At 40.1% G+C, this 20,104-nt stretch overlaps 1 protein-coding gene across 3 annotated transcripts in view; it reads right to left on the minus strand.

Annotated features, from left to right (window-relative positions):
- Positions 1 to 17,127, minus strand: part of CFAP44 (cilia and flagella associated protein 44) — a 116,161-nt gene extending 99,034 nt beyond the window's left edge. For all 3 annotated transcript variants that reach the window (XM_027520679.1, XM_027520864.1, XM_027520765.1), the window contains exons 1-5: positions 15,959 to 17,127; positions 11,055 to 11,156; positions 7,447 to 7,602; positions 6,840 to 6,999; positions 1,884 to 2,046 (exon numbers count right to left, since the gene is read on the minus strand). In XM_027520679.1, coding sequence (XP_027376480.1) covers positions 1,884 to 2,046; positions 6,840 to 6,999; positions 7,447 to 7,602; positions 11,055 to 11,151 — 576 coding nt within the window. In that variant the 5' untranslated portion in view covers positions 11,152 to 11,156; positions 15,959 to 17,127. The remainder of the gene's footprint in view (positions 1 to 1,883; positions 2,047 to 6,839; positions 7,000 to 7,446; positions 7,603 to 11,054; positions 11,157 to 15,958) is intronic.
- Between the last annotated feature and the right edge of the window lie 2,977 nt (positions 17,128 to 20,104).

Here is a 20,104-nt window from a genome sequence, read left to right on the forward strand (position 1 = left end):
ATTTACACTTCTATCAGTTGCCCAGGTGATGCTGGTGCTGCTGAATCTGGGGGCTGCTCTTTGAAAACAACTAAGTCAGACTGTTTACCTTGCATATAAATCAACCTAGCTTCTTGAATAGAAAATTCATGTCTCAGAGTAAGCTGTGTCACAATTTTTTAAATTTCACCTAACCAGCAATACATATCTCAGTATTTCAAATGATAGCCATATACATTGGATGGAATCGTATGTTCATTCCTCTTATTTCTGTTCATTGACACAAATAGTTTATCCAGGGAATATTTACTGTATTTCCTTTGCATCTGACTTAGAGATATTGTATCTTTCACACTTTCAGTAATTTTACATCCATTTCTTCACAGCAGGCTCTGCACTTGTTCTGTCTGGTCTGCTCACAACCAGTAGGAAGCGCAAGGGAAAGATTAGATGTTCGGATCACGATCCCTCTAGAAACCCTCTTGAGCATCTCATAGGGAACTGCTGCTTGTATGAGCCCCACATCCTGTCCATTTCTCCTCCTTTCTCTTTCCCTGTGAGGTCTCTCACAGATTAATCTCAACAGATGCCCTTCTCCTGATACCAGTGACGCTGAGAGGACCACTCAGGCTGCCTGTTACTGGTGAGAACAGATCTGGGATGCCTATTTTAAGGAGCACAGAGTAGAGAAACAACAAAGAGAAAAGCCATTGCTATTCAGAGGTCAGGTAAGATAGTTAGAAAGGTATTTTTTTGATGTGGCCACTAATAGGGTCATTGGCCACCTTAGTGAGGTGACAGGAAGAAGACAGCAGAAGTTCAGCAGCTTTGAGGGAAAGATCAAAAATAAGGGGGGTGGGGCTTCTCTGGTGGCTCAGTGGTAAAGAATCTGCCTGCCCATGCAGAAGAAACGAGTTCAACCCCTGATCCGGGAAGATCCCACATGCCACAGAGCACCTAAACCCACGTGTCACACACAACTCTTGAGCCTGTGCTCTAGAGCCAGGGAACCACAACTACTGAAGCCCAGGTGCCCTAGAGCCTGTGCTCTGCAGCAAGAGAAGCCACCACACTGTGAAGCCCACTCAACACACTGGAGTCGCCCCTGCTCTCTGCAACTACAGAAAAGCCCGTGCAGCAATGAAGACTCAGCATATCCAAAAATACATTTTTAAAATTATATATTTTAAAAAGTCAGTAGGTAAAGAGAATACATGGTTAAAAGGGTTTTGTTTGTTTGTTTGTTTTTTTAATCAGGGCTTGAGGCTTTCAGGATCTTAATTCCCCAACAAGGGTAACCAGTGGACCCCCAGTGAAGTCCCAGAGAGGGGCCTTCTAAAATGAGAACAAGTTAATTTAATAGTATGCTTTCATGCTGAAGATGCCCAAGGAGGTAGAGGGTGAAGATACAAGAGAGAAAATGACTAATGGAGACAGACACCTGGGAGGAAGGAAAAGACAGACTTGAAATCACACATCTTTTTGTCGACTACTTGAAATTACTGAATAGACAATTATACTTCATCTCCTAATGTTCAACTCTATACTTGCATTTTATCTGGCATTTAGCTCTAATTATTACATGAATTACCACTCATGTTATTCATCTTGGTATTTTTGCAGAATGGCAAAATAGCATTTAGTGTAAAAAACCTGCATGACTCTAGGAAAGTCACTCAACCTCTATTAACCACATTTCCTTATCTGCAAAATGAGATGACGATATTATTAATATCAATATAAATAGTGTAATATTGCCTGGAGCTAATGTCAGTGAACATAGTGGTTGTAATCACGAATTGAAAATGCCTTAGAATAAAGATTGCTGTGCACCTCATGCAATCCCATAAGACTCCAAACGAACACACAATTGGATTTTTTTTCCTAAATTACCAAAGGCATACCCCAATGACACCAATTCCTATTCCACTGCTACTTCGCAAGTAGGTCTGTTCTTTGGTTTTCAAATTCAGAAAAATCAACTGGTTCCCAGCTATGTACATCACGGTATTGCTTTCCAGAAGTTGTAGGTTGGCCCGCTTTCTGCAGTCATAACCAAAGGAATGTCTGTGGGTAAGTTGCTAAGGAAAAGAAGTGAAACAAAGTAACCATGGGGGGTGGGGGGTGGGTAAGCAAGAAAATAAATATATTTTTTAAACCCATACCCTTAGTAGCTAAATTTTATGCGAAACAGTTTTTTAATGTATTACTAATGTAACCTTATTTTTTAATTAAGTGAAAATTCTCATACTCTAAGTTAATTTAATTTTCCTAGGAAAACCCTGAAAGAGCATTAATTGTATTTAATTTTGTTTTCAATAAAAAATAAAGTTGAACTTTCAATTTGAGTACTATAGGTTTCCCTCATAGCTCAGTCAGTAAAGAATCTGCCTGCAATGCAGGAGTCCCAGGTTCAATTCCTGGATCAGGAAGATCCCCTGGAGAAGTAAATGGCAACCCACTCCAGTACTCTTGCCTAGAGAATCCTATGGACAGAGGAGCCTGGCAGGCTACAGTCCACGGTGTCACAACAGTCGGACACGACTTAGTGACTAAACCACCACCAAGGACAAAGGTGCTCCCTAAATAATTTCATTTTCCTCTCTCCTGCTAACATTTCCTTTCTGTATCACTAACCAGTATACGCAGGTATATAGATGAATGTGTGTGCATTTATGCTACAGAGTATAACTTCATTAATTCAAAATAGGTTTAAAAAATTGAGCTGTAAACTATTTTCAAATGTACATTGTTATTATACTCAAGCTCAAATTAATATAATCCAAAATATGACTATAATAATTAAATGAAGTCAATCTATTAAAAAATTATCGTTTGCAAAGAAATATATTACATAGTGTAACTTAAATAGATAGATTCTTATTTTCCAAGAATTCATTGCTGACCACAAAAGTTGAAGGTTCACAGGACAAGTATCTATTTTTTGAGCCCATGGTTTTCTTTGTAATCTGATTTTAGATGATTCCTCATATTTTTTAGTAAATACTTTCAAAAAAAATTATACAGAGATTTTAACAAGAGGATCTGTAGGATGTTAAAAAATGATCAAATTTTAACTAGTGCGATTTGAATTATGAAGTATAAATTATAACTAACAACAAGTAACTAGAGCTATCTCATTGCCTAATAGTTAAATTGAAAAAGAGAGAGAAAACATTTCAGGGGCATTTGTACAATAAAAAGGAATTTTATAAATTTAAAGACACAAATGCCTAAAATGGAATCTTATATAGAAATGCAAATGAATATGCGATCTAAGATCTAGATGAAACTATTCTTGCCTTATGGAGAATACCTGGGGCTGCCTCACAAATAAAGACTAGAATCTAACAGAGCCTGGTTTTTGTTATTGTTCAGTCACTCAGTCGTGTCCAACTCTTTTTGACCCCACGGACTGCAGCATGCCAGGCTTGCCAGTCCTTCACCATCTCCCAGAGTTTGCCCAAACTCATGTCCATTGAGTCAGTGATGCCATCCAATCATCTCATCCTCTGGCATCCTCTTCTCCTCCTGCCTTCAATCTTTCCCAGCATCAGGGTCTTTTCCAATGAGTCACTTCTTCACATAAGGTGGCCGAAGTATTGGAGCTTCAACTTCAGCATCAGTCCTTCTAATGAATATTCAGGACTGATTTCCTTCAGGATTGACTAGTTTCATCTTCTTGCAGCCCAAGGAACTCTCAAGAGCCTTCTCCAGCACCACAGTTCAAAAGCATCAATTCTTCAGTGCTCAGCTTTCTTTACAGTCCAACTCTCACATCCATACATGACTACTGGAAAAACCATAGCTCTGACTATATGGACTTTTGTTGGAAAAGCGACGTTTCTGCTTTTTAATACGCTATCTAGGTTTGTCATAGCTTTTCTTCCATGGAGTGTCTTTTAATTTCACAGCTGCAGTCACCTTCTGTGGTGATTTTGGAGCCCAAGAAAATAAAGTCTGTCACTGTATCCAGTTTTTCCCCATCTATTTGCCATGAAGTGATGGGACTGGATGCCATGATTTAGCTTTCTGAATGTTGAGCTTTAAGCTAGCTTTTTCACTCTTCTCTTTTCACCCTCATGAAAAGAGTTCCTCTTCCTTAGTTCCTCTTCTCTTTTTGCCATTAGAATGGTATCATCTGTATATCTGTGATTGTTGACATTTCTCCCAGCAATCTTGATTCCAGCTTGTGCTTCATCCAGCCCAGCATTTCACGTGATGTACTCTGCACATGGGCTTCCCTTGTGGCTCAGCTGGTAAAGAATCCACCTGCAGTATGGGAGACCTGGGTTCGATCCCTGGGTTGGGAAGATCCCCTAGAGTAGGGAAAGGCTACCCATTCCAGTATTCTGACCTGGAGAATTCCATGGACTGTATAGACACTCAGACATGGCTGAGTGACTTTCACTTTCACTCTGCATATAGGGCTTTCCAGGTGGTGCTAGTGGTAAAGAACCCGCCTGCCAATGCAGGAGACACAAGAGATACTGGTTCTATCCCTCGGTCAGGAAGATCCCCTGGAGGAGGACACAGTAATCCACTCCAGTATTCTTGCCTGGAGAATCCAATGGACAGAGGAGCCTGGCGGGCTACAGTCCATAGAGTCACAAAGAGTCAGACATGACTGAAGCAACTTAGCACGCTTGCACTTACTCTGCATATAAGTTAGATAAGCAGGGCGACAATATACAGCCTTGACAGAGCCTGGTATGGGGCAGGAAGTTCTGCCTACCCTCCTTTTCCCTCTCCTTAATCACTGCTCTCACCTTTCCTTCTTCTTCCTCTCTTTTCCCTTTTCCCAGATACCAGTGTAACACTCTAGAGGGCTAGAGGTACATCTGTAACTATAAAGGGAGAAATGAGGTACAATCACCTCACTAATTTGGATGTTAGTAGAGAATCAGAGACATGCTCATTAATCTAATATTATCATCTCTGATTTCAAGGGGGAAACTTTGCCTTGCAGCTGCATGGATTGAGAGCCCTTTCAATGCAGAATGGGTAAGACTGTATCTTCCCAGACACTCTTTATAAATCAATCACAACCTGCTTGAGGGCAGAGACTGCTTCTTATTTATGTTTCCTGGAATGCCCCCCAGAGTCTTGAACCTACTAGGCTAAATGAATAAATGAATGAATGCATAACTAGAATCTGAACTCCCCCTTTTAAACCCAGAAGACAAGACAGTCCATAAGCAGAGCTCTGAAAATGTAAAAATGTGTTCTGATACATCTCCAACTCCCTTGTGTTTTACTTCATCCTTTCTTCCGGCATCTTTTAACTTCTTACCAAAGGCCTAGGGACTTCACTGTCTGTCCATAGCCACCTAGGACCTCCACTTTAAAATGGTGTTTAAACACTATCTTAAGTTCTGTTTAGTGTCTTTTACAAATTATGCTGTGGTTTAGGTGATATTTTATATAGCACACATTTATTGATTGATTTAGAAGACACAAATGTTAAATCTGATATATACAAAGAATTTTTAAAGTACCTGGGGAACACATGACAGCTGAGTTCTTGGAGCTTCTCACAAGGAAACAGAGATTATTTGTTCAATCTCCAGAGAGTAGGACATAGTCTAACGCAGGACATCCATAAAGGCAGATTTTGATTCAAGATCTGGAAGAGCTCTCTAATAATGGAAGCTATTCAAAAATGGAATCAGCTGCTTTGTGACTACCCTGGTTTTGAAAGTGATCAAGACAAGCCCAAAGCTTATACATTCACTCATCCAGCATGAGTAGAAAGGATTCATGCACTGAGTCAAAAGTCAAGATCTCTCTGGCTCCCTGATTTATAAACTTGGCGTCTCTCTCTAAAACAGAGATCCTTGTATTCTGAAGCAGCAAGTCCCTAGTGTTGACATCCAGGAGAAGGCAGCACAATGAAAATCACCTGAGAAGTTTTTCAGAGGACATATGCCCAAAGCCCCGTCCTCACGGAAATAACGCCAGTAGGTCCAGGAAGCTTTCTGAGCAAGCGCATGTCAGTAGAAGCTTCTGGATGACTAATAAACCACCTCATTTGAAAAAATAGGCTAGAAAGCCAACAGCATAACTTTCATTGATAACTTTTCCAAGGGCTACAATTTTTTTTTAAAAAGGCCCTCGAGAGAAAACTCCAGGTTTATAAGTTTCAGGGTGAATTAGTTTTAGTTATACCTAGGATTAGAGAAACAGAGTTAGAAGCTAAAATAACAATCTGTTCGATTTTTAAATAAAAAGCAATACTGAGTCAGGAAGAACACTGCCCTACCTCTGTAAGCACCCCTTTTATAAAGGGCCTAAACCTCAGTGTTCAGGCCATGTGGTCATAAACACTGTTCTTTGGAAGGTAAGCATACTAAACTGCTAAACAAAGGCCTTAATGGAAACTGTCTTCAAACCAGTGCCTTACAAACCTACATCATAAAGTGATAGCAAACCCCAAATCTCCTTGTTAATTATCCTACTTTTACATTTCTCTATAGACTCTTATTCTCCTATTAAAACCTGTACTTTTGTTCCCTGCTTCCTCCTCAGGGTTATCTTCTCTATAACTTATCTGATAAATAATGTGAAAGTACTAAGGCCTGACAATGGCCATGTTAGTATTTTAAGAAGGGAGATCAATGATTTTCACTTGACAGGCACTGAAAAAGGGGGCAAAGCTGGTAGTGATAAATGGGAATAAAAGTCCTCCTGGTTTCCTTCACATCAGATCTCCTGAAATGACAGCCAGAAAAGCATTATTTCTTTTTATGGTTATTTGGCTTCTAACAAAAGCTTAGTCTAAATTAAGACCATGGCTATAGTTTGCCAAGCCCTGACCTAAAAAGCTGAAATCCAAAATTATACAAGATTGGAGTGGATACACAAGTGTAAGAAGATCCAGCGGTATGTTTGAATCTGGAGTCACAAAAGGCATTGAGACAAGCTCCATGTAATCGTAGAAGAAGCTTTCTGATATTTTCTTCTTAACTTCCTCCTCTGCCTCCTCTGCATCTGGGGCAGGAGTTTCCATATACCGAGATTCTAAAAAGTGAAAAATATTTTAACTAAGAAGAGTGTCTGATCAATCCTAATATCATATTTCATGAAGACAAGAAAAATGTATCTAGCCCATAATACTCTAGCAGTAACTACTACTTCTGGCCTGAACACAGGATGCACCACAAGGGAGCACCTGGCTACAGTAGTCTCAAAAGACAGCACATGATCAGTTCCAAGGAAGAGTTATTCTCACTGATGTAGGGTTGATCCCTCCTTATACCATCCCACTGCCCAGAAAAATCCAGTATGAGTGTGTGATTCTCAGAAATGAAATGTACAGCCCCAGAGCTGCTAAACCACCCTATCAGAACATGTTTTATATTCTTCCTTTTATCACTCCCCACATACCTTGCAAACATTTCTTTTATGGATTTACAACTGTTAAGTTAAAACAGGGACAATCACTGATACAAAACTAATAATAATTACCTCCAAGGCTTTCTGCATAATCATCTTGAAATGAACTTGAACTTCCTTCCAAACGTTCCATATAGGATTCATCATCCTCTATGTATGATTCTTCCCCTTCAGTAAATGCTTCGCCTGTGGTATTGTCAATAGACTTGTGATCCTCTTTCATAGAAGCTATTAAAAATAAATTGTTTTAATAATTTCTAAATTTGAATTAAACATTTTCTTATTTTCAAAGAAGCTAATATGTCCAATTCGTTTGTACTCTAAATTGAATGAATTTTAAACTCTAAAATTCTTACAAAAATCATTTTATTTGGTCACTCTTGTAGCTTTACAAAAATTGCTTCAAGCTTTTCCTGTGAGTTAATCTCCATTTTCACTTCATTACCAGTCTATTTCCTATCAAAACAGACTTATAAGAAAGTAAAAGGTAAAGAAAAAAAGATTGGCTGGTATGCTGCTGTCATTTTTTCAATTTAATTTGATTTGACCAACCTATTATTTATATGGGACCTTTTAAGGGCTTCCCTAGTGGCTCAGCTGGTAAAGAATCTGCCTGTAATGTGGGAGACCTGGGTTCGATCCCTGGGTTGGGAAGATCCCCTGAAGAAGGGAACAGCTACCCAGTCCAGTCCATGGGATTGCAAAGAGTCAGACGTGACTGAGCAACTTTCACTTTACTTTTATGTCAAAGATCAATAAAGCTGACTGAGTGACTAAGCACAGACAAGAATAAACTTCTCTGGGTGTGACTATTTATCTCTGAATGATATCCCAGGAATAAGTCAGATTATTCTCTTTAGAACAAGCTAGAAGAAAAAGAGAATTGGAATGGGAGTAAAACAGACCTACTAACAGGCCTAAGTTAACATTCAGACCAAGTCCAAACATGAGTGTTGTTCAAATATACCATGTCGAGCAGGTGAATGGGCCAGGTAAAGTTTCAGAATAACAAGGCAGAAATGGTAAGTGTGCTAGACATAAGTGGAACCGCCTAGCAGATCTAGCTGTGAAAGTGAAAGTGTTAGTCCTCAGTCGTGTCTGACTCTTTGCGACCCCATGGACTGTAGCTCGCCAGGCTCCTCTGTGTATGAGATTCTCCAGGCAAGAATACTGGAGTGGGTAGCCATTCCCTTCTCCAGGGGGTCTTCCCAACCTAGGGATCAAACCCTCAAGCAGATTCTTTACTGTCTGAGCCAAGATCTAGCTGAGATGAAGGTAAAAGATGAGAAACAAGGCCCAAGACTAATATGAATGGGGTGAGAAAGCTGGGCCAAGCCAATCAACAAGACAACAGGATAGGGTTCTATAGGATTCATGCATTTGGATGGAAAGAAAATAATCTTGGACACCTAAATGTGGCCCCATTTCTTGAATTGCCCCAAGAGGGACCCTTGGGTAACTATTCTCCAATAATACCACTGAACAGCTATCTTAGCTCTTCCATGTGACTATCACAATCAATTATTATTTCCCTGTCTCTAGATTACAATATTAAAAGCTTGATACCCAAGCTGCCATGAAATGAATTAAGGCTGCCAGCTAGGAAAATGGAAGTGGGAGTGAATACAGGTGAAGGGGAGTGAATCATTTTTCTAAAAATGAATATTCTGAGCCTAGTTGAAGGGCTGTGACACTGATAGCAAAAGTGCAGCTTGGAAAGAAAAAACTAACAGGCAGTGCTGGACAAAGGGTCATTATCATTAAATCCATCCATCCAGGAAAATGCTGCAAAGGACTGGAAACTATCAAGTAGACAATCCTCTATGCAAGAAGCAGAGAAAAGTGTAAACAAAAGAGATGCAAACTGAAGTTTTTTGAGGAGAGGGATATTTGGGCAGGATAATTCTAGTGGAGGTATGGACAGGATGACTTGAGTAGAGATCCTTGTTATAAAAGTCCAAGTAAGAGAAGATCAGAGATCAGATCAGTCGCTCAGTCGTGTCCGACTCTTTGCGACCCCATGAATCGCAGCACGCCAGGCCTCCCTGTCCATCACCAACTCCCAGAGTTCACTGAGACTCACGTCCATCGAGTCAATGATGCCATCCAGCCATCTCATCCTCTGTCGTCCCCTTCTCCTCCTGCCCCCAATCCCTCCCAGCATCAGAGTGTTTTCCAGTGAGTCAACCACATGAGGTGGCCAAAGGACTGGAGTTTCAGCTTTAGCATCATTCCTTCCAAAGAAATCCCAGGGCTGATCTCCTTCAGAATGGACTGGTTGGATCTCCTTGCAGTCCAAGGGACTCTCCAGAGTCTTCTCCAACACCACAGTTCAAAAGCATCAATTCTTCGGTGCTCAGCCTTCTTCACAGTCCGACTCTCACATCCATACATGACCAAAGGAAAAACCATAGCCTTGACTAGACGAACCTTTGTTGGCAAAGTAATGTCTCTACCAGACCACCTGATCTGCCTCTTGAGAAATTTGTATGCAGGTCAGGAAGCAACTGTTAGAACTGGACATGGAACAACAGACTGCTTCCAAATAGGAAAAGGAGTTCGTCAAGGCTGTATATTGTCACCCTGTTTATTTAACTTATATGCAGAGTACATCATGAGAAACACTCGACTGGAAGAAGCACAAGCTGGAATCAAGATTGCCAGGAGAAATATCAATAACCTCAGATATGCAGATAACACCACCCTTATGGCAGAAAGTGAAGAGGAACTAAAAAGCCTCTTGATAAGAGTGAAAGAGGAGAGTGAAAAAGTTGGCTTAAAGCTCAACATTCAGAAAACGAAGATCATGGCATCCAGTCCCACCACTTCATGGGAAATAAATGGGGAAACAGTGTCAGACTTTATTTTTCTGGGCTCCAAAATCACTGCAGATGGTGACTGCAGCCATGAAATTAAAAGAGAAGATAAACACCTAAAATAAAACATAATATGGAGAAATCATGGGTTGGCCAGATAATGCCTCAGATAAACTGAAAGAATTTAATGTACAATTTATAAGTAAATTGATTTCCCCAGGACCTGATCTCCTCTAGGTGAATAGTAAAAATTGTATTTCTGAAGCTAGATTTAGGACTAGAAACTAAAAAAAGTCAAGATTCCACTAAGCTACCTCACACCATAATGCCCAGTCAGAAAGAACTGGCAGTCTTTTAAAAATCCTATTACAAAGTCTTCACTTTCCCTTATATCTACATGTGATATTCTTCCATGTATGGTATCCAATTTAATTCTCAGACAGCTCACAATGGTCATTTTGTGGGTAGGAAAATTGAGGCGCAGAAAGCTGAAATAATTTATCTAAGATCAAGCATCTCTAAATAGTAGACCCAGGACTCAAAACTGAAGTCCAGTTCTCTTTCCACGACACTGTATCAGAGGGGCCCATTAAAGACCTTGTAGACCCGACAGGAAGGAGCCAGACCAGATGCGAAAATGGGTCACTATCAGTATAGAGATGATAGTAGCTTCTCTGTTCTTTAGGAGCTCGAGATAAAATTATTAAAACACAGAATCTGCCCCCTAAAGAACTTAAGAGTTTAGTAAGGGAGTTCAACAAGTAAACTTTTCTGTCATATAAACTTAGACGTACACTCTTTAAAAATTATTTTACCTAAATTTAATAATAAAGACCCTAAATTTATACTAAAATCTTTACTTACTTCTTGATGGAGATCTAGAGGAATGAGACTGCCTTCTGTCACTGTTTGACCTATCTGATTTCCCCTCATCAGTATCCTGATCATCTGGTTCCTTCATTTTCCCTGTAAGCATAAAATTGAGACAGAGAAAGGGAGAGAGCTATAAAACAGAAATCAGAATTTTTTTCCTCTCAACAAATTCCACAAGCACCAAACACCATATGTGGTGACAATCGTATATTTACACAGTATCAGAAATGACTTTACCAGCGGGAGGCCACAACTACCATCAGAGACCTCTGCGATGTGGCGAAAGAGAGTCAGACACTCCCTTCCTCCAGCAAACTTGTCACCAGACAAGCTGTGGTTTTCCAGAGGTCCACAGTGAGACGCCACCCAAGCCCATCATCATTCCCTAAATGCTCCACCATTAAAATTAACCCTCTGCCATCCTGCCTCGGGGTCATCCCCTCTGCTTCCTCTTCCCATCATCAAACTCCCCTGGTGTTGCTAATCAATTTCAATACTTAAATATTTGTTGAGGACATATTCTCTGTATCAAGTCTTATGTTAGGCAATAAATTACAGTACTGAACTACAAAGATACAACCCTTAACTTAGTGGAGCTTGTTTAGAAAGACAAGTATTAAACAAGCAATTAAAATGTAATGAGTTTTACAAAAATTAGGGTGCTGTGGGCACATATAGCAAGAAGATGAAACCATGTCTGGAGTTAGCAAAGGGGCATTTGAGATGGGACATTAGAAGAGGTTGGCCAGGCATGAAGTGGGAAGTGAGGGAGCTTCAGAGAGATGCTTCCGTCTATGAAGGGCTGAAAGCAGGCTACTGGCTAGATCAGGAGAGTAAAATGGACATTGAAGAGGAGGCAGGCAGCAGGTTATATAATTGTCTCTAAGTTTTGCTACAGAGTTTAGAACTTATTTCTATGGAAATTGAATGCCACTGAAGGTCTTTAAGGAGGGGAATGACATGAGACATTTTCTCTGTCCTCTCTCTCTATTGCAGCTCTTGTAGATGAGAACACCTACTATATCTTTCTTCTAAGTCTTCCTTTTCCTGCACTAAACATTGCCTGTTTCCTCAGCATCCTTCTATGGCATGGCTGGCAGGCGGAGTAGAAGTCCTATCTGGATCAGATTTGTGGTTAGATTCAGGTTTCAATCCCAGTTTTGCCACATAACTAGCTAATAAAACTTTACATCAATTCCTCAGCTGTAAAATGGGAATGTAGAGAAAACTTCTTATAAGGCTACTATGAAAATTAACTGAACTACTGCATTATTATACCATTCTGATCTCCAAAGGAAGACTATACCCCCAAAGCAGCTATGATCTACACTACATGATCAGTGCATGAGAGGGTAGGATGACTACCACCTACCTTCATCTTCTGAACATACTTTAATCCATCTGTTTTCTTGCACTGACATAATAATGACGCCCCCTCTTGATTTTTTTGTTCATTTTAATTCTTTTAGAATGAAGGAATTGGGAAGTTGTAACCTGGTGAGGCTTTGATGACAGAGAGACTTGTTTGGCCAAGAAAAAAAGGTTAGCTTGGCCAAAGGCCAAGCTCCTAACATCCCTTAACCTGTTAGTCCTTTTATATGTAAAATAGAGATGATAAGCTTGTCTGGCAGAATCACTGTAAATATCAAATGAGATCTTTTATACCCACAGTTCTCAACTCTGGCTGCACTTTACAATCACTTGGGAAATGTTTCACAACATACCATTCTTACGGTCTCACTCCCTCTATAATTATTTTGGGCAGACAGAGAATAGAAACCAGGGGTAAAGATCAGTGGTTTAGAGCAAACTCCTTGTTAGGTACTGGAAAATGGGAATTTTACTATGATTACTATACATTCTCTTTAATACAGCGAGGGCTCAATAAATATGACTATACAATCTTGACAGTTGAAAGAGTTTTAATCTGGTCCAACCTCTCACCCAAGTCACACATCTACAGCTCAAGCCCAGCACCGCTAGAAAAGTAGTCTCGGCTCTTCCTGTTACTAGTTGTAGGGTGCTGAGTCAGTATTTAACCTCTCTGTGCCCTCTCATCTATAAAGTGCAATACCTACTTCACAAGGTTGTTCTGAGAGCTCAGTGAGTTAATACAGTAAAGTTTTCAAAGAAGAGTGCCTGATACTCACTATATAAAATCAGGATGAATGTATCACTTTCTGAATAAAGGAACAAATGAAAGAACACACCAAGAGACACCAGCTTCAATTTAAACATATCAAGAGAGTGAACACATTCTGTTAATGAGTCCTATTTCTTAGTAAGCTCATTTTATATTATACAAAATCTCCCTTTCTGCAGCTTGGATCTATTTGGCCCTTATTCTTCTGGGAACACATAGGACAAGTTTTTCTGTTTACTATAGCCATTCAAATAATTGTAGCTGGTTTACTTCCTCCCCAGATCCTCTTTTCCCAGCTAAAGCATCTCAATTCTTTCAACTATTCCTCACTAACATGTTTTCAACTTTTTTCAACATCTGGACAGATCAAGAAATTAATTCCCAGTGCATCATATACCCCTCCCAATTTTATATGTACTTTGAAGGATCTGGACGCTTTCCAGAAGATATGAACCATCACTTTACTGGTTAGGGACATTGTGTTTTTTCAAGGTAGCCTAATATTACGTTATCTGCAAGGGTGGCATGTGCAGGCTCATTATATACCGAGTTTTCATAATCCATTTGTGGCCAGCTAGAATCACTAAACCTTATTTGTGTGTTCCTAATTTTGGGGGGCTCCAAAATCACTGCAGATGGTGACTGCAGCCATGAAATTAAAAGACGCTTACTCCTTGGAAGGAAAGTTATGGCCAACCTAGATAGCATATTCAAAAGCAGAAACATTACTTTGCCAACAAAGGTCTGTCTAGTCAAGGCTATGGTTTTTCCAGTGGTCATGTATGGATGTGAAAGTTGGACTGTGAAGAAAGCTGAGCACCAAAGAATTGATGTTTTTGAACTGTGGTGTTGGAGAAGACTCTCAAGAGTCTCTTGGACTGCAAGGAGATCCAACCAGTCCATTCTAAAGGAGATCAGTCCTGGGTGTTCATTGGAAGGACTGATGCTAAAGCTGAAACTCCAGTACTTTGGCCACCTCATGTGAAGAGTTGACTCATTGGAAAAGACTCTGATGCTGGGAGGGTTTGGGGGCAGGAGGAGAAGGGGACGACAGAGGATGAGATGGCTGGATGGCATCACTGACTCAATGGACATGAGTTTGGGTGAACTCTGGGAGTTGGTGATGGACAGGGAGGCCTGGCATGCTGTGATTCATGGGGTCGCAAAGAGTCGGACACGACTGAGTGACTGAACTGAACTGAACCATGTCCTATCTTATACAACTAAACTAGCTAGGTTTGGGAGTCTATTTGTAGAACTATCTTACATCTATTTTCATTAGACTCACACTCACTGTTCCAGCCTATGGCTAATCCTGTTAACCAACTCACTAGGTAGACTGTGAAGTTTTGAGTCAACCCTGAAGAAGTATAAAGAAAAAAGAAAATTACAGTACACAGTGATGCAGAGTATGTGTTGCTAGAAGGAAGTTGGCTAGAAGCCAGACAGAGAGCTCCCCAAGGTGACATTACTCAGATTCATTTCCTAGATTTCCAGAGTCAGTCCCCACTCTCACGAACTGTGTGCCAGAGCTGCTCACGTTGAGAGTCATAGATTCCTGCATAAAAACAGACACTCAGTTTTTACTTTATAGTGTGAAATACAACTGTGGATAGAATAATAGCTTGTGGGTTTTTTTGTTGTTGTTTTGTTTTTTAATGTTTACCATGTGTCAAGCACAGTTCTGAGGATCTTACACATACTGTTTACTGTTTCACGTATTTCTCAAAACTCCATGAGTTAGGTACATTTTACAGATGAGAAAGCAGAGCAGTTACTCTTTGAATCCTTTCCTCTCACCCAGCTCATGCAATTGAGTTCCAAGTGCTGTTGCCCAGTGTCCAGTTCTGCCTTTTGTATCCATTCTCTGCCTTCTAGTCCTACTGTCACCATCCTAGTTCTGGTCCCCATCCTGTCTCACCTCTGCCATTACCACAGCCCCATTCTCTTTCTCTGGTCCGTTTCTACACTGCCTCTTATATGTCTAAAACTCAGCTTTTAGTGTGCCACTCTTCTTGTTTAAAACTTTGTGGTTCCTCATTGCCGCAGAATAAGAACTCAGATTCCTTGGTGTGGCACAAAGGCCTTCACTGTAAAGTCTGCAGCTCATCTCCTGTCACCTTCCCCCTCCCTGAACGCTCCTCAGCCCCTCCTCCTTCCAGAAAGTTTTAGTCAGTAGCCAACTGGGACAACTCAGCGGTTGCCTGGACATGCTGCCGACTTGCATGTTACTATATCCTACTGTATCTTGCATGTGCTACATACTTGACCTGTATTATCCTATTTAATTGTAACAGGAACCCCATGAAGTAAGCACCACCACCTTCCCTGCCTAGATGAGGAAACTAAAGTGTAGAAGGTCAACCTGCCATGTGTCACACCGCTTAGTGTGGGATGGGGTGTCTTGTTGACTGAGAACCCAGGCACTTTCCCACCAACCACCCCACCCCTCTGGCTTTTGGCTCAGCCGGGTCTAACTCAGACTCCAGCTGTCCTGTCTTCCTCCCTAGTTAGATTATGAGCTTTTGCAGGCAGGAACCGTGTCCACTTTGTATCTACAGTGTGGAACCCCATTCCTGCGAATGCTGTCACTTCAAATGTTTAGCAAACTGATCCACAGACAGGATAAGGAATATGTTTCAACGAAGTCCGGAAAACACTAGTTCAGTTTAAGAGAAGTCCAAATAGAGCTCACTGCGCCCTGACTCACTAACAGATTTGAAGGGGAGGTTGTGGGAACTGCCAGGCTTACCTAAGGTACTCCACGGGCTTTCGGCTTTCTTTCGCAGTCACAGCATCAGTCCCAGTTCTCCGTTTACAGCGGTTACCACAGCAACGCCAACACACCTTCCAGACGGGAGGGGACTGCCGGCGCATGCGCTGCCCGAGGTGACTGTCAGCTCAATCTCATTCGCCCTCTAGCCCCGCCCATTTCGTGGCCCAGGATTCAGGATCAAAGCCAAACAGAAAGCCCAGCATCCTACTAGTTTATCAGCCCAGATTAATATGTATGTCTAGCTTATGATTATTATCCTAAGAATGCTTTATTGGTAACTTGAACACTTTGAAAGATATGCCCAATAATACAAAATGGCTCAAAGCTTCCCTGATCACAGACTATCATCAGCAGAGATATATGTCACAGAGACATTTTTGTTTTATTTATTTTATACTATATTATCTCTGTTGGTCTTTAGGAGTAATATTTTATGTTGTGGGCTCTTTGGTAGCAGGACTCTAAGTGCACAAAATATAGACGTGGCTTGACAGATTTCTCAGTTTAGCAGTTTGCTCTCCCAACTGCTCTGAGGCACAGCCAGAGATCATTATTATTTTTAAGTACCTAACTAATGTTACTGGTTACAAAACATTGTTTTTAAATGGCTACAACCTTGCAATATGTGACAAAGAACTTTGCATCCAGAATTTTAAAAAAACAACTCATAATTCAATAAGAAAAAAACCCACCTAAATTTTTCAATGGCAAAGGACTTCGAATACTTCACATCAGATATATGAACAATCAATAAGCACATGGAAAGATGCATAGGAGTAGGCTCTAGAGAGTTGCATACCACAATGCACACATTTCACACTGGGATGGATAAAAGTTTAAAAATCACCAGTACCAAATGTGGGAGGATGTGGAGCAAATGGAACTCCCATATATTGCTGCTGAAATGAAAGGTAACACAACCACTTCAGACACACCAATTGGTAGTTTCTTTAAAAGGTAAATATTTACCAAGACATTCCATGTCTAAGGCATTTTCCCAAGAGAATAAAAAATTTGTTCATACAAAGCCTTATATATGAATGTTCATAGCAGCCATATTCACAACAGCAAAAGAATTGGAAACCACCAAAATGGCTATTGACAGGTGAATGGGTAAATATATATACAATGGAATACTACTCAGAAGTAAAAAGGAAGAAACTGACACACACAACATGGATGAATCTCAATTAGGATGAGTGAAAGAAGCCAGGTACAAAATGTTACAGTGTGTGTGATTCCATTTATATAAAATGCAAACAGATCTATGATGATCAAAAGCAGATCAGTGGTTGCCTAAAGCTGGAGCAAAAGGAGAGATGCACTGCAGAGAGACAGAAGACTCTTCTGGAGATGCAGGAAATGGTTTTAATTGTGCTGACAGTGCTGTGTGTATACACAACTGCCAAAGTCAATGAATTGTTGTCTTTAAACATATGTATGGATGTATTTTATTGTATATAAATTATTTCTCATGTTAATAAGAAAAATAGCTATATAATATTCTATTGGTTTCTTTCATGTTACACAATGATTTTCCAAAAACTGTGTATTATGCATTTATTGGTAATATTGGGCTTCCCAATGGTGCTAGTGGTAAAGAATCTGCCTGCTAAGGCAGGAGACCTGGGTGTGATTCCTGGGTCAAGAAGACCACCTGGAGAAGGAAATGGCAACCCACTCTAGTATTCTTGCCTGGAAAATCCCACAGACAGAGAAGCCTGGCAGGCTACAGTCCATGGGGTCGCAGAGAGTCGGAACACAACTTAGTGACTAAATAACAAACTTATTTTTAAACAGCATGTAGTTATTTTCAAATAATATGCTCAACATGTTTTATTTCCACCTTAAAACATATTTAAATTTAAAACACTGGATCCAAATATTGAGAAAAATATAAATGCACTATAGAATGTCTTTAAAAATCTAGAAATACAGAGGGACTAATGCATTAAACATCCCCGAACTGGCAGTCATTATGGAATGCTTGTGAATCAGGTCCTGTTCTTAGCATATTTACATCCATTTATCTCACATAATCCTCACAACCCTATAAGAAAGGTAATACCTCTATGGGAGAAATTAACTTGACCAAAGGACACAGCCCAAGCAACAGAGTTAGCACATGAATACAAGTTTTCTGACGCCAACACTTGCACCCTTAGCCACCATGCTATATTAGTTATTTCTTAAGTTAGTAGAAGTCAAATAATTGTTTTAAAAAAGAGCTTCAAGTCCTGGGCTTTACTTCTTATAAGCATTCTAACATTGGGTAACTTATTCCACCTCTAGAGCTCAATTTCCTCATCTATAAAGAAGAGTGGGATGGTATTTAAATATACTCAATTCATAGGTTATCTGTGAGAGCTAAATGTGGTAAGGGGCTACTGTAGCTTAGCACAGCACCAGCCACAGGAATGGATCAATAGAGAACAGCTCTTATCATTATGGTGCTTCCATACCATACACACTGTAAGAGGGCAGCAAAAATAAAATAAAATTTAAAAAATAAATAAATAAATAAATACTGGAATGGAAAAAAAAAAAAAAAGGGCAGCATAGCATAGGTTTTGAAAAAAGACTGCCTAGGTTCCCATCAAGTGCCACCATTCCCAAGTTATGTGACCTTGATAGAGGGCTTACCTCCTTGAGCCACATTTCCTCATCTGCAAAATAAGGATAATATTAATAGTGGTGTTGTTGCTCAGTCACTTAGTCATGTCCAGTTCTTACGGTGTCATGAAATCATGTGGCTAAAACAGTGCCTATTGCTTAGCAAACAGTAAATTATTATTAAATTCTGCTAATCCAAATGGTTTTGCTAATCGACTTCACTTTCACGCACTGGAGGAGGAAATGGCACCCCACTCCAGTATTCTTGCCTGGAGAATCCCAGGGATGGGGGAGCCTGGTGGGCTGCAGTCTATGGAGTCGCACAGAGTTGGACACGACTGAAGCGACTTAGCAGCAGCAGCAGCAGCATAGGAATGATTATATCACAACTGTGGATTTAGCTATCCACATATAGTTTTCCTCCCAAGCTGGAATCTGGAGAACTGCAAACTTTATTAAAATATAGCAAGTGATCACTGGCTTTCTGGGGCATATTGGAGAAGACATGTTAGCAAAAAACTTGCATCCAAACCCAGGAAACACAAGTAATCTGAGTTTGGACTGTTAAAAGTAAATACAAGTAGTACATCACAGTCAAACACTGCAGAGTTCACCGGTCTGCAATGCTATATATAGATTTATGGTTCCCAAGTTTGACCATGAACCAAGCCACATGAAAGGCTTATTTAAAAAGACATCAGAGTTTCTTCTTCTTTTTTTTTTTTTTAGGTCTGGGGTAGGGCCCCCAAATTTTCATTTCTAGTAAGTACACCAGGTGATGCTGATGCTGATGGCTGGGGTTCATGTTTCAAGACCCACTGATGCTGTTGGTTCTGAAAGTTGATAAACAGGAGCTAAAAAAGGCAGTTTAACTGTTAATTAAAACCAAATATGCACTAATTTATGATTTGGGGTAATAAATATCTTTATAATGATGTTTCCCAAACTTGGCTATTCACTGGAATCATCTCAGGAGGATTTTCCCCAACCCCCCAGAGATTCCAACTTAATTGGTCTAGAGTGAGGACTGGGAATTGGGAACTTTAGAAGGTCCTCAGATGACTCTAATGGCATCTGAAGTTGAGAAGCATTACTTCAGAAGGCCTACGAAAGAAAGCCTCCTTACTCTGCATCTATTATTACTGGAGCTTTTTCAATCTACTTGTGTATTTTATCAGCAAAAACAAACATTAACAGGATGAAGACTTACATGCCAGTCCCACAGGTTCCCAGTGAGCTACCGGTAAAAGTTCTTTGCATTGTTTCTCAACTCTGACTGCATATGAAATCACCCTAAGTAGCTTTTAAAAATGTCATGCAAAGGCATCTTAGAGGTTGAAAGGAATATAGAGGAAAAAAATAAAGAGTCAACAAGTTGGAGAATATGAAAGAAAATATTGAGTTGGCCAAAAAGTTCAACCCAATCTATGTCAAAATAATGCATTCACAAACCAAGCAGATAACCTGACATTTCAATAATACAAGGAATAACACCAAAATGGTTTGATA

The sequence above is a fragment of the Bos indicus x Bos taurus genome, chromosome 1 (genome assembly GCF_003369695.1).
Source record: "Bos indicus x Bos taurus breed Angus x Brahman F1 hybrid chromosome 1, Bos_hybrid_MaternalHap_v2.0, whole genome shotgun sequence".
NCBI classification, from domain to species: Eukaryota; Metazoa; Chordata; class Mammalia; order Artiodactyla; family Bovidae; genus Bos; species Bos indicus x Bos taurus.